The sequence below is a fragment of the Geotrypetes seraphini genome, chromosome 2, assembly GCF_902459505.1.
Source record: "Geotrypetes seraphini chromosome 2, aGeoSer1.1, whole genome shotgun sequence".
Classification (NCBI taxonomy): Eukaryota; Metazoa; Chordata; class Amphibia; order Gymnophiona; family Dermophiidae; genus Geotrypetes; species Geotrypetes seraphini.
In genome coordinates this window covers 518,241,342-518,267,469 of record NC_047085.1, presented here as the reverse complement: position 1 = coordinate 518,267,469, position 26,128 = coordinate 518,241,342, and the positions used below count along the sequence as shown (strand labels likewise).

Genomic DNA, 26,128 nt, shown 5'->3' with positions numbered 1-26,128 from the left:
TTAAAGGTAAGTGATTTCTTTTTATGTGACAAAGAGGTCCTTTTATTAAAGTGCGCTAACTGCTAAGATGTGCATAGGATATATTGGATGCCTTAGCAATTAGCGCATGCTATATCAGTTAGTGCACCTTAATCAAGGGATCCCAAAATGAGAGAGAGGGAGCCAGTGCTCTTTTTGGAAGAGGTGCGACATGAACATACTTCCATGAATTTTGGATAAGCTCAATGTGGAATACTTTTCTAGATATGATGTATATAATTAGATATTCCGACAGTAGAAGATAGACGTGGTGGCTGATATGCTGCTTGTGAGGCTATGTATGTGCTTTTAGTGTAATCCGCTTAGGTTTTAGGCAGAATAGAAATGTAAAAATATATAAATAGATCTTATTTATTAGGGAAGAGTAGCAGCAAGTCTCATTGTGTCTAAAGGCTTTCCACTATCTCCATCCTTGTTTAATGTGTACCTAAGAGCCTTCGACTATCTATTTCCTCCTCCTCAGATACAATTGTTCTCTTATACAGATGATATTTTTCTGCTCTGTCCAATTAATGACTCCTTTGAGGATATCATACAATATATAAGGAAGATCATAGAAACATGATGACAGATAAAGGCCAAATGGCCCATCCTCACTAACCATTATATCTTTCTCTCTCTGAGAGTTCCCACATGCCTATCCCAGGGCCTTTTGAATTCAGACATAGTCTCTGTTTCCACTATCTTTTCCAGGACTGTTCCACGTATCTACCACCCTTTCTGAAAAAAGTATTTCCTCAGAGTACTCCGGAGCCTATCTCCTTGTAGCTTCATCCTATGTCCTTTCAAATTAAAGAGACTTGACTCATGCACATTTATATTACATAGGTGTTTAAACATCTCTATCATATCTCCCCTCTCCCGCCTTTCCTCCAAAGTATACAGATTGAGATCTTTCCCTATACACCTTATCACGAAGACCACACACCACTTTAGTAGCCTTACTCTGGACTGACTCCATCCTTTTTATATCGTCACATATCTACCTCCAGAACATCAGCGCCTGACATAGGAAAGCCTAGTAGAGCTGCACACAGGTGGCTTTAGTTGACTGGGTGGTGGGCTAGTGAACCATGGAGAGGAGGACCCAGGCCCATAAGCCACTCTAACCACTGTGTGCATGGTGAAATGTGCACCCCCCAAACCCTTATGTACTACCATATAAGTTTCACCTGCAGCCATAAGGGTTATTGAGGTGGTAGACAGGTAGGTCTAGAAGGTTCTGGGGGGTGTTTTGGGGGGCTCACCATGACTTATAAGGTTGTTGTGGTGAGATGTGTATGTGACACCCTTTTTGTGAAGTTCACAGCAGTGTCCTGTAAGGTACCCTACTACTCTGGTGCAATGTTTGGGTGTCCAGTCCATCACTTTGCTGGCCCTGTCCACATCCAAAAGGTCTTTTTCTAGGCGTTTTTGACTTGGATTAATTTTTGGATGAAAATGGGGTATTGAAACGAATGAGGTCCGTTTCTTGGTCCCGAAAATGTCCTGCAAAAAATCCTGCCGCCTGGTCAGATATCTGGAGGCAATTTCCTTAGGTAAGAAGGATTCACAGAAGGCCCAAAGAAATTACCTGTTTAATTTTCAGAATACATCCAGTTATATATCTTTTCACATGGGTCAGTGGTAACCATCACAGGAAAAGGGGGATGGACAAGAGAGGGGAGGGGGTGCGTGAGCAGGATATGTACATGGCAAGGGGTTTGAGCCTGTATTGTCTTAAAGACGAAACTTCATTAACATGATTAAATGAACTCCTCCCAAACCATCAAGAGAGCAAACACGAACACCCCATACCCGATCACCTCCAACACAGGCAGGAACAAAAGACATAAAATATGTGTGTCCTTTTTAAATGTGTCCTTTCATAGACAGAGACAGAAAACCTATCTTTTCAAATGTGTCCTTTCAGGTATAAAGATAAATGACTTTGCGGTCTGGACAATCTGATGCCTGGATGTACAGTTAGACGATTTAAAAAATATATATATATATATTTTGGACGTATTTTTTGAAAATGAACTTTTTCCATGTCCGACATTGTGTGACTAGCGACTTAGGCCCCAAATAGACTTAGATGTATCTTTTGATTATGCCCCCCACATATACTTGTATTGCAAGACATTGCTTGTTTATCAAGTTAAAATGTCATAAAATGCTTTGCTTGTTTTGCAAAACACTTGCAAACCAAGTTACTTGCAAGCCAATGCTTTACTGTATAAGGAAGATCACAGGCGACCTGAGTATATGGTCACAGAAAAATTCTCAAGTTTAACAAACTGAAGACAAAAGTGCTCTGGTTCAGTAGCTACAACTGAATTGGTGCTGACAACAGGAGAAAACTTAAAATTGAGAGAACGTCAAACGTTTTAAGCATTACGCTGACCAAATGAATTCCTTGGTGAAGAACGGACCACTGTGCCAATGATTTTATGGTGAGAATACGAAAAGGGAACTTTAAAACAATCCAAGAACGTGAAACCTTTGAAATCAAAATGATAAGGTATTTTAACACCTACCAGACAGAACGCAACAGCGATCTGGGCTTTTTTTTCCCCACATTTAAAACTGCTCTGCTACCTTTCTGTCTCCTGCCCACCCTCCCTCTTCCTATCCCTAAAATGCTTTCGTGTTTTTCCTCGTATATACTGATATTTGTCTACATTTGCTTTTTTCTGATCTCAACAAGGGTTACCTTTGAAAGATAATCATAATATGCATTGCGTTACTTCAATAAAAAAAAAAAAGCTATCACCTTATTGCCTTTGTTTTCTGTTTTATTTCTTTATATTACCTGGGAAAGTGGACTAACATGGCCACCACACCAAGAGATTACAGGTAATCCCCAGATTAGGAACATCCAATTTATGTCCGACTCGTACTTACAGTCTATGGTGTGCTCTCTTTCTTTGCCAATGCACCCCTTTCCTCCCTTCCTGTCTCAATATGATCCTCTTCCTCCCTTCCACATCCTGATGCAATCCTCATTGTCCTTCCTCCAGTTAATTCATGCCTCCCTCCCTCCCACAGGTGTTTATCTTGTCTGGATGGCTCCCTCCTCCCAGCTGCGCTTCTGTTCACAAAGCCTGAGCAGTGTCTCCTGCATGATGCCCACAGCTACTCCAGAAGCCTTCCATTTGACTTCAAAATCTTATTGTAAACTGCATTGAATCCTTATTGAAATTTGTGGGCTATAAACTGTATGGTATGGCAACCTACTCCATGCTCTTTTCTCCAGTCCTCTCTCCTTTCCATAATGCTTTATCAGCCCTCCCTCCCTCCATGCTGTTTCTCCAAACCCCTCCCTGCCCTCCTCCGAAGCTGCTTCCCCTAACAATCTCTCTAGCTCCTATCTCCCCCACTTACCTTTTCCCTGGGTCTGAATGCTATAATTGAATCTTCGGGCAGCCAGCTTGCCCTGGAAGCTGCCTCTCTGCAAGTCCTGACTACAAGGGAACAGGAAGTCACTGCAGAAGTGGCCTCTGGGGCAGACTAGTGGGAGCAGGCTTACCTTATTGCTGCTGCCTGAAGATTATAGTGTCTGGGCCAAGGGAAGAGATAGATGGAAGAACTGGATCAACCTGGACTGATGCCCCCATTTAAAAAAAAAAAAAAAAAATACAACCGTCTGGGCACCCAGACAATTCTCAAAAAAGAGGCCATGTCTGGGTTTTCCTGGATGTCTGGAAACCCTATCTGGGAGCACGCAGTGCAGTGGTTAGAGCTACAGCCTCAGCACCCTGAGATTGTGGGTTCAAATTTCACACGCTTCCTTGGGACCCTGGGCAAGTCACTTAGCCCCCCCAATGCCCCAGGTACATTAGATAGAGTCTGAGCCTACCAGGACAGATAGGGAAAATTACTGGAGTACCTGAATGTAAACCACTTAGGCTATAAGTGGTATATAAATACTGAAATAAATAAATCTCTTCATAAAGGTGTTTAATAAATGCCAATAAAGAAAGAAGAGTTCCTCAGATGGGATATGGGCAGACAATTAGAACTGAATCGGGATCATTCTCTGGGTACAGGGGAGAAGCTTGAGGGTTTCAGCTCATTTACAATGAAAGGAGCAAAGGAAGAGCTTTTAATAGGACAAAGACCGATGACATGTTTCAAGTTCAAGTTTCAAGTTTAATTATTCTTAATGAATCGCCTATTTTAAATCACTAAGCGATGTACAAAACCTTAATACATACAAATTAATACCTAAATACATACAAATTAAATATTAGTGACAATTTAAACTGAATTTTGTTAAAGATAAAAAATTAACATACTAAAGTACATGCGTATAATAAAATGTTAGTTGGGGTAAAAAGACATACTTGAATTGTGAGGATAAATGGGGAAGAAATTACAATAATTGGACAGTAAAGATAAAGTAATAACAAGGGAAAAACAAATAGGAGGGGGATATATATTTATTGATAAAAAAAGAATAATACAATATTAAGAATCATATGCATCTTTAAAAAAAAACAATTTTAGTGTTTTTTAAAAAATGGTTAAGTCTTTTAATTCCCTAATGTGTTGCGGAAGGAGATTCCAAGACTGAGGGGCAATAACAGAGAACATGTCGTTTCGCCTAGTTCCAATCACCTTCAACGAGGGAACCGAAAGGAGGTTGGAAGAAGTAGAGCGGAGTGAACGAGTAGTATTATAAGGGATTAACCATCTATTGACGAATTGTGGCTCATTAAAAGTGACGGCTTTAAAAACTAAAAGTAATAGTTTAAACAAAATACGGTAATTTACCGGAAGCCAATGAGATCTAATTAGAAGAGGAGTAACATGATCATATTTTTTTGCGTTGTATAATAATTTCACGGCAGTATTCTGAATTAATTGTAGCCTTCTTTTTTCCTTTTGTGTTATGTTAATGAGAAGGGAATTACAGTAGTCTAATTTTGAAATTATTAAAGAATGGATCAGGATATTTATTGATTCAGGTTTAAGAAATTTGGAAAGCGAGCGAATAAGACGTAGTTTGTAAAAACAAGTTTTAACAGTATTACTAATATGATCATGATAGGTAAGTTTGTTGTCAATCAAAATGCCTAAGATTTTTATAGTAGTAACCAAATCTAATGCAGTGTTATTAATGGAAATTGGAGCAATTAATTTAGTGTCTTTTTTTCCAAGGAAAGAGCATTGTTTTTGTTTTTTTGAGATTTAAAGCTAATTTGTTTGAGAAAAGCCAATCTTTTATCGAGAGAAGTTTATTGTTAATATCTGTGATATGATCCAAATTTTCTGGGTCTAAAGGGTGAATTAGTTGTATGTCATCAGCATATGCAAAAGTAGTAAAACCTAAAGACTGTGCTAAATTTAAAAGTGGAGAGAGAAATGTATTGAAGAGAAGGGGGGAAGTATTGAACCTTGTGGAATCCCGTAATTTGTAGAATAACTTTCGGAAATAATATTGTTAAAGCTGATGACAGTGGAACGATTTGCAAGAAAAGAGGAAAACCAATCCAAAACTTGGTCTTTGACACCAATTGAGTGTAGACGATCCAATAAAAGGTTATGAGCTATGGTGTCAAAAGCAGCTGTTAAATCTAGGGAGATTAAAATAACCGATTTGTGGTGGTCTAGAAAATAATGAATGTTGTTAGTCAGACCAATCATTGTATATTCTGTACTGTAAAATTTACGAAAACCGGTTTGGTGTGGGTGAAGTACATTGGTTGTTTCTATGAAATCGGAAAGTTGTTCGAAAACCAGTCTCTCTGTAATTTTAGCTATGAATGGGATATTTGCGATAGGACGGTAATTGGAGGTATCATCTGGAGAAACTTTATGATCTTTCAAAATAGGAAAGGTAATGGATTTTTTCCATTCCTTGGGAAGGGAGGCCGTAGATAAACTGTGTTGTATTAGAGATAGAATAAATGGGCCTAGACAGGGAAAAAATTTTTTAAGATAATATGGAGGTATTATTTCTTGGTGAGTTCCCCTTAGGTTAGTTTTACTTAAAATGGATTCTATATCAATTAATGATGGAATTTTAATTTTGAGCATTTGGATGTGGGAATATAAAAAGAATTGTCATTGTCTGAGGGTTGGAAGGGTACAGTTGGTTGAAAAGTATTACGAACTAGATCCAGTTTAGTGGAAAAATAATCCGCAATATCTTGAGATGAAAGAGCACATTTTTGAGCAACATTATTATTAGACAAAGGGGAAATAGATTTTACTAGTGAGTATAAAGCAGATGGGTTTCTAGCTTCAGTTATTTTTTTATTAAAATAGTTACTTTTGGCAAGATTGATTTTTTGTTTGTAAAAGAAAGCGTGTTCTTTGTACTTATATAAATTGCTAGTGGATTTATTTTTCCTCCATTTCCTTTCCAGTGATCTTTGTTGTTGTTTTAAGAGTAGAAGTTCTTCTGTGTACCAGGGGTGTAATAGTTTACGAAGAGGAGGGGTTTTAGATATTAGAGGAGCTTTAGAATTAATGAGTTCTTTTAGTGTTGTATCCCAGATACATAACTGTTCGTCAAAAGAAGAAGAAAAGAATTTTATACTAATAGAATTAAAAATGCTTGAAACGTCCTTCAATTCGATTTTAGAAAAATCTCTATATGAGATTTTTTTGCGCGTGGAAACTAAAAGGTCAGGAATACTTTGTTGAAATGTAAGATCGCATGATATAAGATAATGGTCTGACCATGGAATTGGGTAAATTAGTGGTGTAGAATAGTTAAAAGCTGAGGATTTAGGTACTAATAACATATCAAGTGTGTGCTTGGCAGTATGGGTTGGTTGGTGGATGGTTGTGGATAAGTTAATAGAGCTAATAAAAGTAAGCATATCTTTTGTAATTGTGTTTGTTTGATCTTCGAAATGTATATTAAAATCTCCCAAAATTAGGGGATGAGTGAAGGCAGTACAATGATCAAGTATTAAATTTTGCATAGTGGAAATATTATTTTGTCCTATTGGAGGAGGGGCGTAGAGCAATAAAAGGTCAGATTTGGGGTAAAGGTTTATTTTAACGTGTAGAAATTCGATGGGGACATTACCTGTAGATTGATCACACAATTCAAGTAGTCCGTTTTGATAAATGATGGCTAAACCACCGCCTTTACGATTGTGGCGGTGATTGTAAATATAGTTGTAATTTGGGGGACAACAGTAGGTTAAGTAGGTTCCTCTCCCTCAGAAAACCAAGTTTCAATAATGCAAAGGATATGGAATTTTTGAGCTAGGATGGTATCTTTTATGAGATGAAATTTACTTTTAATAGATCTAGCATTGATTAGGCCAATGGTTAGATTTGAATGATATCTCTTAAAATTATTAGAGTTTAAGAAAGAATGGCTAACTGTAGTTAGATTAGAATGTTTAGTATAGGTGGGGATTTCGATATTTGAGTTTGTACGGGTCAAATCTACATTATTAGGAGGAGGACGGTGACCCCAGTGAACTGGGATGATGTTATTAGTAGAATGCATATTGGTTTTTAAGCTGTTGGATTTTAAGGCGTTTACTAATTCTATGTTCAAAAATTGATTAAGAAATAAAATATTAAAAAAGAGTAAAGGACCTAGTAACAAAATGGCACTAAATAATAAGAAAAATATAACGCACTCGGTTTGCGCACCAAGGAGCGCACCAAGGAGCAAGAACTGCTCCTTTGGCATGCTCCTTCGGCGCACGCCTCCACGGCATGCGTCGCAGAGAGTTTGGGCGGCTTTAACATGGGCTGACCTGTTGGGGGCGGAGTCCGGCGCGCTGCGCGGCGGCAGAAAGGAGAGAGGGCAACAAAAGCTACAAAGTAAAAGCAGACAGGTAAATAAAATTTTTAAAATATACCAAATAGTTTAAAATTAGCAATACAACAGGCTAAAAGGAGTGGTGCAATAGTGCTGGGGTGCAGTGGGATGCAAAGTGCGCCGCAGAGAGTTTGGGCGGCTTTAACATGGGCTGACCTGTTGGGGGCGGAGTCCGGCGCTGACATCAGGAAGACTTCCGGTTGGCTGTGTGCGGCAGGGCAGGTAGGAAGAAGGCAATGGCGTACGAAAGAAGGGGGAGGGGGCGGTCCGCCCCGGAGAAAGTGCACAGCCGGTCAGGTCCCCCGATCGACTGACAACAGGCCTGGCTGACAAATCTCCCTGCCCTGTAGCCGCGAATCTAAATTACCTCTTACAGCAGCTTCACTACTCCAGCTGCTGTAAGAAGGTAATTTAGATTCGCGGCTACAGGACAGGGAGATTTGTCCGACCGGGCCTGTTCTGTTGTCGGTCGGGTGCGGAAGCGCCAGAAAGGTTAGGGGCAGGGAGGGAGGAAAGGTGGAGTGGAGAAGAAAAGACGCTTAAGGGGGGAGAAGGCCACTGAAAGCACTGGGGAAGACAAAGGGGTGGAGAAGGACGCTGAAAGGACATGGGTAAACGGGAGGAGGGGGGGAAGGATGCTGAAAGCACATTTGGAAGACAGAGGGGGGTGAAGGACCCTGAAAGCACTGGGGAAGACAAAGGGGTGGAGAATGCCACTGAAAGGACATGGGGAAAACAGGGGTGGAGAAGGCCGCTGAAAGGACATGGGGGAAAACAGGGGGGGAGAAGGCCACTGAAAGGACATGGGGAAGACAGAGGGGTGGAGAAGGCCGCTGAAAGGACATGGGGAAGGCAGAGGGGGGAGAAGGATGCTGCCTGACAGGACATGGGGAAGATGGTGGGGGAGGACACTGAAAGGAAATGGGGAAGAGGGAATGGGGAGAAGACGCTGGCAGGGAAGAAGACAGAGGTGCCAGACTATGGGGGGAGCGGAGGGAAAAAGATGGGTGCCAGACCAATTTGGGAGGGGGGAGAAAGGGAGAGGCACAGTAACAGAGCAAATGGAAGACACAGAGAGCAGTGGATGGAAGGAATTGAATGAGAACATGAAGAAAGCAGAAACCAGGTAACAAAGGTAGGAAAAAAATTCTTTTTTTTTTTTTTTTTGCTTAAGGATAAAGTAGTATATTAGTTGTGTTGATAAAAATTTATAAACATTAGAGGCTCTGGTATGTATTCTTCCCAATTAATATTTCCAAATTAATAAAGTCTTTTTGCTTATTTTTAAATGGGTTTCTACCAGAGCCTTTAATTCAGTAGCATAATTAAATGAAATAACTATTTCTGTAGTTTATAGGGACGGGCGGGGACGGAGGGGATTCCTCGCGGGGACGGGCAGGGACGGAGGGGATTCCTCGCGGGGACGGAGGGGATTCCTCGCGGGGACGGGTGGGACTTTGGCGGGGACGGGTGGGATTTCTGTCCCCGCGCAACTCTCTACTTGCATAGGAAGCAGTGTACACATCATATGCAGCTACTTAGTCTTGTCACAACCTCAGAGAGAACTGACCAAGCAAATCCCACAACTGCTCCTTGGGAGGAGCCAGGGCTGGGGATGGACAGAGAGTTCCTTCTATTGAGAGAGGCAGAGCTTCCCGCCTTCCTTTCCCTCCCTCCCTCCTTAAACTCCTCCAAGAACATTCTGACCAATGAGTGCCAAGAAGAAGCTAAAACCCCTCCTTCTCCCTCGCTAGTGGGCGGAACTTTATAACTTCTCTTCCACCCCCAGCAACTGTCTGACCAATCAGCACTCAAAGGGGCGGAACCCACAAGAAAAGGCTGCCTCCCTCTGTAGACCGAGTGCTCAGAAGCGCCTCCTGGCCTGCAGTTCTCCAGAGCAGAGCTTCCCGCCTTCCTGGGCTCTTTCCCACAGCAGCATTCTGACCAATGAGTGCCAAGAAGAAGCTAAAACTCCTCCTTTTCTCCCGCCCACCCTCTCAGTGCTAGTAGGCGGAACTTCATAACTCCTCTTCCACCCCAGCAACTGTCTGACCAATCAGCACTCAAAGGGGCGGAACCCACAAGAAAAGGCTGCCTCCCTCTGTAGACCGAGTGCTCAGAAGCGCCTCCGGGCCTGCAGTTCTCCAGAGCAGAGCTTCCCGCCTTCCTGGGCTCTTTCCCACAGCAACATTCTGACCAATGAGGGCCAGAAGAAGCTAAAACCCCTCCTTTTATTTCCGCCCACCCTCTCAGTGCTAGTAGGCGGCACTTCATAACTCCTCTTCCACCCCAGCAACTGTCTGACCAATCAGCACTCAAAGGGGCGGAACCAACAAGAAAAGGCTGCCTCCCTCTGTAGACCGAGTGCTCAGAAGCGCCTCCTGGCCTGCAGTTATCCAGAGCAGAGCTTCCCGCCTTCCTGGGCTCTTTCCCACAGGAACATTCTGACCAATGAGGGCCAGAAGAAGCTAAAACCCCTCCTCCCTCTCAGTGCTAGTGGGCGGAACGTCTTAACTCCTCTTCCACTGTCTTCCTCTTCCAGCAACTGTCTGACCAATCAGCACTGAGAGGGGCGGGACCAAAAAGAAAAGACTGCCTCCCCTCAGTAAACCGAAAGCTCAGAGTGAAGCGCCGCCATGCCTGAAGTTCTCCAGAGCACAGCTTCCTGCCTTCCTTGGCTCTTTCCCACAGGAACATTCTGACCAATGAGGGCCAGAAGAAGCTAAAACCCCTCCTCCCCCGCCCACCATCTCAGTGCGGAACTCTTCTAGCCTAGTAATTGTCTGACCAATCAGCACAGAAAGGGGCGGAACCCACAAGGAAAGACTGCCTCCCTCTGTAGACCGAGTGCTGAGTGAAGCTCCGCCTCCCTTTTGTGATGTCATCCGCCTGTGCCCAACAGGAAACGAGTCTTTTCTACTTCCTTTAATTCGGGGATTGAGCAGAAATTTCCGGCTTCGGCTCTTTTGTCTCTTCTTCCAACTGTGCAAGAAACAAACCCTGAGCCCGAGAAAGAGCCCCAGATGCATTTCTGATCCTGGGAAATGGCTGCAGGAGCTTCTGCCCAGGTAGGTCTTGTTGCAAACACTGCTGCAGCTTCACTTTGGGGCCCTCCTGAGGGGAAGGAGAGAGATTTGGGCTGGGACTGGTGTCTCTTGCACAGATAGAACTGTTCTGGGACTGTGGCTTATGTCTTTGGAAATCATGCACACTAGTACATTTTCCTCCTCCCCAATGAGCACCAGCCCTTCCTGGAAGAGTTGCAGAAAATGCTGAGTGTGTTTCTGGTTTGTGTTTCAGATGCAGGTGACATTTGAGGAGATCGCTGTCTCTTTCTCCCAGGAGGAGTGGGAGTATTTAGATGAAGAGCAGAAGGAGCTCTACAGGGAGGTGATGAAGGAGAATTATGAGATCCTGATCTCTCTGGGTAAGGGATAAACTTACATATTTATTAGCAGTAGTGGGTGGGGCCGATTAAAGAGTAGGCACAAGCTTCAGGCCTGCAGAGGTCGGGGGACCAAGCCAACCTACTCCAAATGAAAAAAGACACCTGTATGAAGCCTGAAGGAAATGTTTCTAGTAACTAGCGTTCAATGGGTAAATCTGGCAACAGTAAGAACAATTCTACCACAAGTAAACTACAGCAAGCAACACAGAGGGACAAACCTACCCAAAGAGGCAGCATCCACTGCCGACAATGGTGGGTGCCACAAGAGGCCTGTAACATACTCGAGAACAGGAAAAAAAAGACATTTTAATTTAATCATGAAATTATGAGTGTTGGGCAGATTGGATGAACCGTGCAGGTCCTTTATCTGCCATCATTTACTATGTTAATTACATTAAAATGGAAAAGAAATTCTTACTAGTTAAAGATAATCTCTGAAATGCTGATTCTTTGCTGGAAAGTTTTCTCTGGAGAGAGATGTGGGAAAATGATTTTAGCTTTCTGCCCCTTCTCTGAGTTCATATCAGTCTTTAGAACATCTGGAATAAGGTGAAATAAACTCAGAGAGCATGCTCTCTGTGGTTATTTCACCTTATTCCAGATGTTCTAGGTATGAACAAGGAGACCTGCATGCTGTATAAATAAGTTTGCATATATTGAAAAGAAGTTGAAAATATGTTGCACTATTTAGAGATAAATAAAGAGGGTTTATGTTAACTTTTATGAAAAGAGGGTTTATGTTACTTGTGAGGTATAAAGATTTTAAGAAAGTGAATGCACTTTTCTTACCCACAGAAACAGACTCTCCAACTGTTATCCCTGACATTATATCCCAGATCGAACGAGGGGAAGAGCCGTTCATCAGGGATGAGCCAGGATCAGAGGAAAGAGAAACTGGGAAAAGCAGCTGCTCAGGTGAGTGCAGTGATAAGAGGGACTGGGCTAAACACCTTCTGGAGGGTAACTGCTGGGGGGTTCTACCCCTTTCTAGGTGTGGATCAGTCACTTGGTCTGTAAGTGATGACTTAACCTATGGGTCACACAGTGTTAGCGCTTGAGAGTTAGGGGGAAGATCCAGGTTCCTCTTTATCTGTAACTTCAGCTGTCAGAAATCTTGACGGTCAAAACCGTGTTGTGAGGGAGTTAGAAGGAAGGCGTGTTTTGTGGTGCCAGATCCTGGGCTGTGTGCAGAAGCCTGGGTAGCAGCGGGGTCTCTGCGTGTTGTCCAGCTGGCTGCTATAAATGCAAACACCTCAATGTGTCACTTTAACATATCATTTAGCTATTCTGTAAGTTAAGCTTGTAACTGTGCCCCGTCCATGTCCCTTCCTAGTGAACATCTCCTTTGCACTTATGTGCTACTGAGTCTGTATTTTTTATAGACTACCACTGAGCTCTCCGATCCCTTTCATATTCAATTTTTTTATTTATTTGAAAATCTTTTTCTTCAAATCAAGAACTGTGTACAAAATGCAACAAAGACAAAACAATTCAAGAACAAATCCCAACCGTACCCCCCACCAGCCCAGCCAATCCAACCCCAACCAATCCCCAGCTAATCCAGCCCCAGCCAATCCAAACCTCAGGTCCCCTCCACCACCCCTCACCATACCACAAAGAGACAAAGCAATTCAAGGGCATAAGTCAAAGACCAATACATCATAATGAGTTCAAAATGTGACTATGGCCTCTTGGATTTAAAATCTGCAAGTGTGGAGTCCACACATGAAGAAAGGCTGCATGGCGTTTTCGAGATCCAGCAACCACTCTCACTTCCCAGCTCACTTCCCAGGAAGAAGCCAAAGCCTCAGATTTGTCCAAATTCAGAGCAAATCACGAAAAGTCACCATATTCCCTTAGACTTTCAAGGAGAATCAGCAGCAACCACCGAGGGTCAGACAGAGAAACCAAAAGGTCATCTGCAAACGTCGCAATTGTAAAATATTGAGCCCCCAAGGGCAAGCCACTAATCTCAACATTAGCCTGTCCTCCCAGATCAAAGGATCCAAGGACAGCACAAAAAGCAATGAAGACAGGCGACAACCCTACCTCATCCCCCGACAGATAGGAAACAAAGGCGAGGTAAACCCATTAATTAGACCCCTGCTGCCATGTCACTATATAACGCTCTAATGGCATTATAAAAAAATGGCCCCTTTCCGTGTGCCCGAAGCACCGCAAACAAATATCTCCACTGCACCCGATTGAAGGCTTTGGCAGCATCAAAACTGATATGCAAAGAAGGAGTCCCGTTGGCCTTCGCCTTTTCCAAAGCCAACAGTATCCGGTGAATGTTCTTAGGTACTGGGCGGGCCCCCACAAAGCCCACCTACTGTTCTGACACCAGGGAAGGAAGAACCCTCGCCAATCTATCAGCCAAGACCTTAGCAATGAGCTTAGCTTCAAAGTTCAGCAACGAGATCGGCCTATAAGACTCAGGCAGGGTCAGATCCCTCTCCGGCTTCGGTAACACCATAATCTGTGCCGTATTAAGATACCACGGCAAAAAGCCCTTAGCCACCCCCAGATTAAAAATCTCTGCTAACAAAGGGGCTATTTCGTCTACTAATAATTTGTAAAACTCTGCTCGTAACTCATCCTGACTGGGTGCCTTTCCCAGAGGGTTGCTCCGAATAACCCACTCTACTTCTTCTGTGGAAATAGGCAATTCCAATGATTCTCGATCATGGTCATTCAGACAGGGCAATTCCAGGCTATCAAAATATACAGAAACCTCAGAATCCGAGGCGGTATAAAGGGCTCCCATAAACTGTCCCATGATGTCACAAAGGGCTCTCCAAGCACTTAATGCAGATAAGCACACACTCGCCCACATGAGAGCTAATGCTCTGTACATTTAAGTTTTGCATATGCTGCTTAAAAGTAGGTGTCCAGGGGAGGGGGCTATTGAGAAGGGGTTTATATAGTGACCGATGCACCTGCACAGAGGAGCCTGTTGTCTGTAGTGTAGTGGGTCCTGGAGAAATAAGCACAAGAATTTCAGGGCCATCTGTGAGGATATTGCATGCACAGAATCAGATTAATGATAGTTATATGTTCCGTATTGTTTGCAAAGATTTTTGTGTGTGTAAACGCAATTTTTATAAATGGGTCAATGCACACTGAGCCTTTTAGAAAATATTTGCCTCTTTCTCCTCAGACAGACTGAGATGCCCTTTTTTCATTTAGAGGTCCTGTTATTAAGGTGCGATAACTGATTTAGTGCATGTCAAGGGCTAACACATTCCTATGGGCATCTTAGCATTAATAAAAAGGATCCCTTAATTGCCTTATACAATGTTACCCTTATTGTGCTCAGTAAACATTTCCAGATCAATATTCCAGACAGTTCCCAGATCACCACCAGAATAAAGTAAGGCCAGCTTTTTTGCTGTCAGTAGATGGTCACCGGGGTCTCTTCTGAATATTGCTGGTAAATCCCAGTTCCACTCAAACTCCTACACCCTAAACTATTCCAGCCGTATCCAGATAGAGCTGATGTGGTCTTTCCACATTTTTACTTGCACTGACTGGATAAATGCTGCTTTAAATTAAGATTCAAGTTTAATAAGTCTAGTTATATCACCTAAAGAGAGGCTTTTCTGGGCAGTTTACAATAGTACTTTAAACTCAGAAAATATGAAAGGAAGTACAAGTGGGGATAGGAAAGAGGATGCATTTTCCAGTGCAATAGGGATCTAATCTAATCTAACATTTGGTTTTATATACAGGGTCATTCCCAAGAGGGACTCGAACCGGTTAACAAAATGTAATCACAAGAACATTGGTAAAAAATAATGGAAGATCAGTAAATGTCAACATACGATTGTCAACTAGGGAGTTCTATCAGTTATCAATAAGATATTTTGTAAACAGATTGTATGTTGAACCATAGGGTTATCCATCTGTGCTCATAAGAATACTGCAGAAGAAGTCAATTGCAGCTTTTCAACTCCAAAGTGGATGGGATTGGGGTAGGAGCTGGGGAGGTAGGAAGAAAAGGCAAGAGATTGATAGGGAAGAGTCAAACGGGGAGAATGATACTTAGTGATAGCGAGACAAATATTCTGAATCTAGCCTCTTTCCCTGCGTCTTCTCCCTGCTCTCTCTTCCCTATTTCCCAGTGTCTTCTCCCCTCTCTCTCTTCCCCAGTTCCCTTCAGGCTGCTTCAGCGTCTTCTCCTCTCCACTCCCCCCAGCACCCTTTGTGCAATCCAGTATCTCCCTCCCGCCAGCCGTCCATACATCTCCCTCCCTTCCCCTTACCTTCCCTTCGTGGCGATTTCTACAAACCTATGCATTCTATTGCAGCCGGAGCCTTGAAGTCGCGTCACGTGTGGCAGCTGGAAAGGTCTCCTCTGATGGAACCGGAAATAGGAAGTTGCGTCAGAGGAGATCTTTCCATCAGCCACACGCGATGCAACTTCAAGGCTCCAGCTGCAATAGAATGCATAGCCTTGTAAAAATCGCCACGAAGGGAAGGTAAGGGAAAGGTAGGGAGATGCTCAGATGGCTAGCAGAAGAGAGGGGGCTGCTGGACTGCAACGTGACATAAACACGCTCGAGAAATGAGCCGCCACATGGCAAATGAGGTTTAACGTGGATAAGTGTAAGGTGATGCATGTCGGTAACAAAAATCTTATACACGAATACAGGATGTCCGGTACAGTACTTGGAGAGACCCTTCAGGAAAGAGACTTGGGAGTACTGGTCAACAAGTCAATGAAGCCGTCCACGCAGTGTGCTGCGGCGGCGAAGAGATCGAACAGAATGCTGGGAATGATTAAGAAGGGGATCACGAACAGATCGGAGAAGGTTATTATGCCACTGTACCAGGCCATGGTATGCCCTCACCTGGAATACTGCGTCCAGCACTGGTCACCGTACATGAAGGAGGACACAGTACTACTCGAAAGGGTCCAGAGAAGAGTGACTAAAATGGTTAAAGAGCTGGAGGAGTTGGTGTACAGCGAACGATTAGAGAAACTGGGCCTCATCTCCCTTGAAAAGAGGAGACTGAGAGGGGATATGATGGAAACATTAAAGATAATGAAGGGAATAGACTTACTAGATAAAGACAGGTTGTTCACCCTCTCCAATGAGAGGGTACTCTCTAAAGTTAAAAGGGGATAGATTCCGTACAAACGTAAGGAAGTTCTTCTTCACCCAGAGTGTAGTAAAAACTGGAACGCTCTTGCGGAGGCTGTTATAGGGGAAAACACCCTCCAGGGATTCAAGGCAAAGTTAGACAAGTTCCTGCTGAATCAGAACTGGTAAGGTTATTCTCAGGGCACTGGTGTTTAACCTAAGGGCCGCCACGTGAGCGGACTGCTGAGCATGATGGATCACTGGTCTGACCCAGCAGTGGCAATTCTTATGTTCTTATGCTGCTCCCGGGTTTGATGGGTATATCAACAAGTTTTATAAAGCATATCGACATTTACTTCTTGGAGTGGGTCTTTGCGACCTTGGACTCAGGGGCGCCCCTGCCGAGTACCTGGCAAACGGCAGTGGTCACTGTAATTCCAAAGCCTTGAATGACACTTATCAGTTGTGATTCGTACCGCCCCATATCTTTGCTTAATGCAGATTACAAGATATTTACTAAGGTACTTACCACTAGATTGCAGTTAGTTATCCCTAAATTAATCCATGCTGATCAGGCCGGGTTTATTCACAATAGACAAACGTTGATAATATCAAGGCAGCTTTGCATGTATTGTGGTATGTCCAGCGTGTGGGATCCCCACATTGCTTCTGTCCTTCGATGCAGACAAAGCATTTGATCGGGTTAATTGGGCCTTTTTATTCTAGGTCATGCCACATACGGGTTTTACAAGTAAGTTTCTCCACTGGGTTAAAGCTCTATATCTTTCCCCTTTGGCGTGGTTGAAAGTGAATGTCGCCTTTGGAATTGCATCAAGGTACTCGGCAGGGTTGCGCTCTTTCTCCTTTATTATTTGCTCTCTCCAAAAAGTCATTGGCCTGTGCGATCCGTGCTCACGGGGGAATCCATGGGGTTACTTTGGGCTCCCACGAATCCAAAATATTGCATTATGCGGATGATGTCCTCTTGTTCCTACAGCATCGTGAGTCCTCCCTGCGGGAAGTCTCTTTGTTTACAAGCATTTGGCTGAGTTTTGGGCTTCACAGTGAATCTGGTCAAATCTGAGATTTTGAATGTCAATGTTCCCCCGGAGACCGTGCGGATACTTCGGCGTGATTTCACTTACCATTGAGTTTCGTCTTCCCTTTAAACTTGAAGGGCTGAAGTTCAGACTCAAAGTGGTAAACTGGGTTACAAACTGGCTGTCGGACAGACGCCAGAGGGTGGTGGTTAATGGAAGTTGCTCGGAAGAAGGAAAGGTGAATAGTGGAGTCCCTCAGGGTTCAATGATGGGGCCGATCCTGTTCAATATGTTTGTGAGTGACATTGCTGAAGGGTTAGAAAGCACAGTTACTTACTGTAACAGGTGTTATCCATGGACAGCAGGCAGCTATTCTCACGTATGGGTGACGTCATCGACGGAGCCCGGATGCGGACGCCTCACAAGCAGACTTGCTTGAAGAAACTCGAAGTTTCGAGTCGCCCGCACCGCACATGCGTGAGTTCCTTCCCGCCCAGCCTCCCAGCTCTATGCGGTCAATTTTCCGGAGCTTTTAGGCCATCTCTATAAAGATCTCGAGGGTTGGGAGGGACTTACTCAGCTGGACCGGTCGGATAGTGGCGGTGAAAATGATGCTTCTCCCATGTTTGCAGTATCTGTTCATGGCTCTTCCTATTCTGTTATATATTTAGTGAACAACACTAAACAAACCACAATGGATTAAGTCCTCTATGTCAAAAACAAATGTCAAAACAGGACTTGAATAGTTAATTGTCATCAATATGAGTTTTTATCTTAAGCTCTCAGATGCCTGCACTGATGATTCAAAGGTTTTACATCAGCTGTTGTAGGAATATGGTATCTTTCATCGAGCTGTAAGCTATACTCGTAGAAATTTTTAAAAAGTGCTACATGCCTTGTGCTGAAGATATAGGGGTGTATTGACCAACACTTATCTTTTGGGGCTGCGCTGGTACTATTGTTGCTCCTTATGGCTTCTTACTGGTTTTAACCCTACGGGCCTCGTTTCGCCAACTCATCGGCTTCTTCAGGGGTTATGTAATCTTGCTTGATTTTAAAGCAGAAAAATGGCGCAAAGATTACACAACCCCTGAAGAAGCCGATGAGTTGGCGAAACGGGGCCCTTGGGGTTAAAACCAGTAAGAAGCCATAAGGAGCAACAATAGTACCAGCGCAGCCCCAAAAGATAAGTGTTGGTCAATACACCCCTATATCTTCAGCACAAGGCATGTAGCACTTTTAAAAAATTTATACGAGTATAGCTTACAGCTCGATGAAAGATACCATATTCCTGCAACAGCTGATGTAAAACCTTTGAATCATCAGTGCAAGTGTCTGAGAGCTTAAGACAAAAACTCATATTGATGACAATTAACTATTCAAGTCCTGTTTTGACGTTTGTCTTCCTATTAATCAACCCAGTGGAATTCTGGTCCCACTATATCTCTTCCAACCCTGACCCTGACTACTTTACAGTCGACGACTGGACAAACACAAGCACTCAGATCCTAAATACAATGGCCCCCTTTAAAACAAAGAAAATAAGAAACAAAATTCTGGACGGCTGGTTTGATGCTGAACTTAGATCAGTAAAACGTGAACTTCGAAAATTGGAAAGACTTTGGCTGAAATCCAATGACAACAAAGACAGATCCAACTGGAGAACAAAACTAAAAGATTACAAACATCTGATAACCACCAAACGCACTAACTTCTACGCCCAAAAAATCGGATCCCCTAACCCCGATATCAAAAACCTATTCAAAATAGTCAACCACCTCTACGATACTCAATCCCTTACCTGCCCTTCCTCAGACTCACCCCCACCGGCCAATGACCTGGCCGCGTTCTTCAATAACAAAATCTCCAATCTCAGATCCACCCTCTCCAACAACCATCTGAACTATCTGGACAGTCAGTCCCATGACGATGAAACCAGAGCTTATTTATTCTGGAACAACTTCACCACCCCCACCTGGCAACAATTCTGCAAATTCTACTCAAAATACGCCAATTCCTACTGCAAACTAGATAGCTGTCCACCAAATGTAATAAAAGTTGCCCCGACCTCCTTCAAAACCAAATTATATACCTGGCTCTCCTCCCAACTACAATCAGGCTCATTCCCTGTGGACCTAGGCCAAATTCTTATCACTCCAATCGTCAAAAACCCCAAAGATTCCATCTCCCTTATATCCAACTACAGACCCATTGTGAACATACCCTTCTTTACAAAGTTGGTGGAAGGTCTGGTCAACCAAGATTTAACTACCTACCTGGACAAATTCAACATTCTAAGCGACAACCAGTCGGGTTTCCGCTCCGGACACAGCACCAAAACCGTCATCACTTCTCTGGTAGACTACCTTCACAACCTGTTCAGCCAAGGCACAAGTGCACTAGTCCTGCAATTAGATCTTAGTAGCGCCTTTGACCTGGTTGATCATGCCATTCTTCTGGACTGTTTGGAGTCTATCGGTCTCTCAGGCAACGTGTTAAAATGGTTCAAGGGTTTCCTAGGTCAACGCTCCTACCAAGTTTACAGTGACAACTCCCATTCCGCCAGCTGGGCCAACAACTGCGGAGTCCCACAGAGCTCCCCCCTGTCCCCCACGCTGTTCAACATCTACCTGGTCGCTCTAGGTAATCTACTGCTAAACTTGAAGATCAAATTCTACATCTATGCCGATGATATCACCTTAGTCTTCCCCCTCTCCAACATAACCCCCGAGATAAATAATCACCTAGCTTCAATCCTAACGCAAATCGAACTATGGATGGCCGACTTCAAACTGAAACTCAACTCAGATAAAACCAAATTCTTCCTGGCGAGTCCAAATGACAAAATCAAAGACACCTCAATCACCCTGAATGGCCAACTCTTTCCCATAACAAACTCCTTAAAAATCCTTGGAGTGATTCTCGACCGCAACCTTACCTTCAAAGCTCACACCGACCTTCTGGTCAAAAAAGGCTTCGCCACCTTATGGAAGCTAAGATCCATCAGAAAATACTTTGACGCTCCCTCATTCCGCCTACTTGTGCAATCCTCCATCTTAAGTCTACTCGACTACTGCAACATCATCTACCTGGGATCTTTCAAATAAACCACTCAAAGATTGCGAATCATCCAAAACATGGCAATCCGACTGATCTTTGGACTAAAAAAATGGGAACACTTAACTCCCTACTACCACAAACTTAACTGGCTACCCCTGGAAGCAAGAGTGCAATTCAAGTCCGCCTGTTTCTGTTACAAATTCATCCCTGGCTCGGCCCCCCTTTACTTGATATCCCATTTTATCCTAGACTGCCCATCCAAACTCACACGTAGAACCCACCTGTTTAGCTACCCTACCCTAAAGGCCTGCCGTTACAAAAGATATCTAAATAGAACTCTTGCCTTCCAAGCAGGTCAGCACAATAACTGGTTGGCCCACATCATCTCACGCACTTCATCCTACTTAAACTTCAGGAAACTACTAAAAACTAACCTTTTCACCCGATTCACACCCTAAGACCCCTATGCACTACCCTGGCCCCTTCTATCTCACCATGTCCTTTACGCAGATTATCTTGACCTTCTTCCCTGTACCATTTTTTTTTTGCCATGATTGTACCTATCTTCGCTGATTGTACCACTGTTCTCTGTACCATTTTTTTTCTCTGCCACCTATTTTCTCTGATTGTACCATTGTACCATTTTCGCTGATTGTCCAGCCCTTCTTCGTTGTAAACCGTCTCGAACTACTATGGCTTTGGCGGTATATAAGAAATAAAATTATTATTATTATTATTCCGTTGCCAGACTCCTTTTTTCGCCGTCTCAACAGAAAGGTGTTTGCTTTTATTTGAAATAAAAAAACTTCCATGGGAACGTCGGGCTATTCTTTATCGGCCCAAACTTTTAGGCGGGATGGGAGTGGCCAATTTTTGGGGTTAGGCCGCCCGATTGCAGGAAATTGCTACTTGGTGTTCCTATTTGGACACAGATTGCACAGAAGTGCTTGCCTGCGATCTCTTTGTGGAAGTTGCCTTGGGCATCCATAAATATTGTGCAGCATTACACTCATGCCTCCACATTGCGGGTCTGATATCAGGTGTGACATCAAATGTTTCCTGATCGGATTTATTTTAGCCAGACGCCTATTTGTATGACACCTGGGTTTTTTCCGGGGTAGGAGGAACCTTTCGTCGGCAGTGGTCTCATGCGGGTTTGCGTACGTTGGGACATGTATGGTCAGAGACACAAGTGCAATTATTTGAGTATTTGCGGGATGAGTTTGGGTTGTTGGCTGTGGATTCTTTCTACTATCCTCAGTTGCGTTCTTTCCTCTATAAACACGCTTATTGGGACCTTTGCCCGAGTGATACGAAATTGGAATGGGCTCTTCAGACAGGAACTGGTCGGGATGGGATTTTCTGCTTATACCAGGCTTTGCTGGCTCGTATTTCTACTTCTGACCCTTACAGAAAGCAATGGGAGGCAGATTTAGAGGTAATGCTTTCTCACTCTTCTCTGGGCGCTGTCTATAAATTCCTGTTTGCTATTTCGGTCTCTATATCCATTTTCGATGAAAGCATAAAACTCTACTACCATTGGTATTACATCCTAGTTAAGCTTAGTCGGATCTATCACTCGGGTTCTGCGCTTTGCTGGCGTGGATATGAGCTTCGGGGTGACTTTTGCCATGTGTGGTGGTGGTGTCCTGCAGTGAGCCAGTTATTGGTTACTGTTGTGAGAAAACATTGTCCCTTGCTGATGGCCTGCTGCTTATTAAATGCCCCATTTTTGGGTTTTTCCAAAGAAGAGCATATTTTTGCTCTGCATTTGTTTACGGCAGCATGCCTTGCAATGGCGGACCATTGGAAACATAAGAGTGTCCTGGATCTCCACAGTATGCAGGCTCGTCTGGACTCCCTACATCTTATGTCTAAATTGACAGCTATTCACCGTCACACTATGCCCCTGTATCATAAGGTGTGGGATTCCTATTTGACCTGAAGGGAGTCTACTTGAATGCCACCTGTTTTAGATCCTTGTTGGGTACTGTCTGATGGTGGGGGGATCCCTGTCCTCTTTTGCTGGTTTTTTTGTCCTCTTTTGCTTTTTTGTCCTTGGTTAGCTTTGCCTGAGAACCTATGTTTGTTTGCTGATTTTTACTGTGAGGGGGAATCTGGGGGTGGGTGGGAGATGCTGGGTGGATGATGGGTGCAAGGGATTCACTATGTATACTTACTTATGTGAAGTTTTTTTTTGTAATTGGCTGTATTGTATGCAGTTTTGTGAATCTGTTGTTTTTTCTTTATGGGTTGATTTCTATTTAAAAAAATTCAATAAATATAAATTTTAAAAAAAGAGAAATATCTTCTGTTTATATCTGGCAGATCATCAGAAACGACATGACTGGAAGAGAATTGAGAATCAAGGAGAAGGTCCTGTGGAAATGGAGAAAATCCAAACACAGTCAGAAAACATCTATGAGAATATTTCCCAGATGCCTGAAATTATTAACATAAAGAATTGTAAACAGGAATCAAGGGAACAGAGAGACCCTGCAGAAGACTCAATGGATAGAGGCCCTTCTTGTGAGAGAAATGACAGGGAGCTCAGTAACAGCCTTGAGAACCAGAGACCCTCCCAAATTAATAATAGTGATAAAGTGACTTCTGAATTCCACCAAAGCAAGAGGAAAAGAAAAACACACCAGAAACAACTCCAAATGCACAAAAGGGGTCATAAAAATAAGAAACCATTTCCATCTACTTACCATAATAAAAGCTTCACTCGGCTTTCAGCTCAAAAAATCCAGCAACAGACCCCCAAAGCAGTCAAGTCATTTACATGTACAGAGTGTAATAAAAGCTTCATTCAGCTATCACATCTAAAAAGACACGAAATGATCCACACAGGACACAAACCATTTACATGTAGTGAGTGTAATAAAAGCTTCACTCTGCTTTCAGATCTAAAAAGACACGAAATGATCCACACAGGACACAAACCATTTATATGTAGTGAGTGTAATAAAAGCTTCACTCGGCATTCGTATCTAAAAAGACACACACTGATCCACACAGGAGAGAAACCATTTACATGTACTGAGTGTAATACAAGCTTCACTCAGCTTTCATATCTAAAAAGACACAAAATGATCCACACAGGGCACAAGTCATATACATGTACTGAGTGTAATAAAAGCTTCACTCGGCTTTCGTATCTAAAAAGTCACAAAATGATCCACACAGGGCACAAGTCATATACATGTACTGAGTGTAATAAAAGCTTCACTCAGCTTTCGTATCTAAAAAGTCACAAAATGATCCACACAGGGCACAAACCATTTACATGTAGTGATTGTAATAAAAGTTTCACTCGGCGTTCGTATCTAAAAAAACACAAAATGATCCACACAGGGCAAAAACCATTTACATGTAGTGAGTGTAATAAAAGCTTCACTCTGCTTTCAGATCTAAAAAGACACAAAATGATCCACACAGGACACAAGCCATTTACATGTAGTGAGTGTAATAAAGTTTTCACTCAGCTTTCACATCTAAAAAGTCACAAAATGATCCACACAGGGCACAAACCATTTACATGTAATGAGTGTAATAAAGTCTTCACTCAGCTTTCGAATCTAAAAAGACACACACTGACCCACACAGGAGAGAAACAATTTACATGTACTGAGTGTAATAAAAGCTTCACCCAGCTTTCGTATCTAAAAAGACACACACTGATCCACACAGGAGAGAAACCATTTACATGTACTGAGTGTAATACAAGCTTCACTCAGCTTTCACATCTAAAAAGACACAAAATGATCCACACAGGGTACAAGTCATATACATGTACTGAGTGTAATACAAGCTTCACTCTGCTTTCGTATCTAAAAAGTCACAAAATGATCCACACAGGGCAGAAGTCATATACATGTACTGAGTGTAATAAAAGCTTCACTCAGGTTTCAGATCTGAAAAGACACAAAATGATCCACACAGGACTCAAGCCATTTACATGTACTGAATGTAATAAAAGCTTCACTCAGGGTTCAGATCTAAAAAGACACAAAATGATCCACACAGGACTTAAGCCGAATACATGTACTGAGTGTAATAAAAGCTTTAATCAGCTTTCGTATCTAAAAAGACACAAAATGATCCACATAGGACACAAACCATTTACATGTACAGAGTGTAATAAACGTTTCACTCGGCGTTCGTATCTAAAAAAACACAAAATAATCCACACAAGACACAAACCATTTACATGTAGTGAGTGTAATAAAATCTTCACTCGGCTTTCACATCTAAACTTTCACAAAATGATCCACACAGGGCGCAAACCATTTACATGTACTGAGTGTAGTAAGAGCTTTACTCACCTTTCAGTTCTAAAAAGGCACAAAGTTATCCACACAGGATGCAAACCGTATACATGTACTGAGTGTAATAAAAGCTTCACTCAGTTTTCAAATCTGAAAAATCACAAATTGATCCACACAGGACGCAAACCATTTACATGTACAGAGTGTAATAAAATGTTCATTCGGCTTTCTCATCTAAAAAATCACAAAATGATCCACACAGGGCGCAAACCATTTACATGCTCTGAGTGTAATAAGAGCTTTACTCAGCTTTCAGTTCTAAAAAGGCATGAAGTTATCCACACAGGATGCAAACCGTATACATGTACTGAGTGTAATAAAAGCTTCACTCAGCTTACAAGTCTGAAAAATCACAAAATGATCCACACAGGGCGCAAACCATTTACATGTACAGAGTGTAATAAAAGCTTCACTCGGCTTTCCCATCTAAAAAATCACAAAATGATCCACACAGGGCGCAAACCATTTACATGTATAGAGTGTAATAAAAGCTTCACTCGGCTTTCCCATCTAAAAAATCACAAAATGATCCACACAGGGCGCAAACCATTTACATGTACTGAGTGTAATAAGAGCTTTACTCAACTTTCAGTTCTAAAAAGGCACGAAGTTATCCATACAGGATGCAAACCGTATACATGTACTGAGTGTAATAAAAGCTTCACTCAGCTTTCAAGTCTGAAAAATCACACAATGATCCATAGAAGAGTTTAATCTGAATGTAATAAAAGCTTCAATCAGCTTTCAGTCTAAAAATTCACCACTACATTCACATCATGGAATGAGACACTGTCTGTGAATCAAGAGGTACTTCCTGCACTCAAAAATAACTTTGGTGTTTTAGACTGGCTCCTGCCCATGCTGCCTTAAATTCCAAACTTGCGGCTGGAAGTCACAGCAGCCATCTTGTGATACTGTCTCTGAACATCATAGAAGCCATTTTGACTTGAGCAACTGGGGATTGATTTTATTCCAGCATGCCACTAGACCACCAGAGCAGTAAAATATGCCCAGGAGATTTATAGTTAGCAGTGTATGGGTGTGCTCAGAGAGGACATTCTCAAGGCAGAAGAAAATTTTTGGTTTCATCTGAAAATGCAGTTGTCAGCATAGCTATTGCTAGCATTCAGCATTTTCAGTTGGCATAACTAATGTCAGCGAAGGCCTATGGGAAATTATATCAATCTGACTCTGGCATGTGAATGCAGATAGACCCTGAGGGCAGGGAGACTGTTTTAAGTAGCCCTGATTAAATCATGATTTGCTAAAAGGTGTTAATGTCTGATTAACAGTGTGCTTAGGACATTGGGTCCAGGTGCACAGATAACTAAAGTTAATCAGAA

General features: G+C 42.7%; 1 protein-coding gene across 1 annotated transcript; it reads left to right on the top strand.

Annotated features, from left to right (window-relative positions):
* Positions 1-10,719: 10,719 nt before the first annotated feature.
* On the top strand, positions 10,720-25,499 carry LOC117355023 (oocyte zinc finger protein XlCOF6-like). The gene is made up of 6 exons (XM_033932970.1): positions 10,720-10,887; positions 11,120-11,246; positions 12,063-12,182; positions 22,783-24,405; positions 24,790-25,125; positions 25,378-25,499. The coding sequence occupies exons 1-6, from the start codon at positions 10,864-10,866 to the stop codon at positions 25,497-25,499; spliced, it is 2,352 nt and encodes a 783-aa protein (XP_033788861.1). The 5' UTR covers positions 10,720-10,863.
* The last annotated feature ends 629 nt before the right edge of the window (positions 25,500-26,128 follow it).

What these genes read in the sequence shown, in the direction of transcription:
- LOC117355023 (XM_033932970.1), top strand. Translation starts at nt 10,864, where the DNA reads ATGGCTGCAGGAGCTTCTGCCCAG. An exon ending in TGAGATCCTGATCTCTCTGG is followed by an intron (nt 11,247 to 12,062) that starts GTAAGGGATAAA and finishes TCTTACCCACAG; the next exon opens with AAACAGACTCTCCAACTGTT. An exon ending in AAGCTTCACTCAGCTTACAA is followed by an intron (nt 25,126 to 25,377) that starts GTCTGAAAAATC and finishes CTCAACTTTCAG; the next exon opens with TTCTAAAAAGGCACGAAGTT.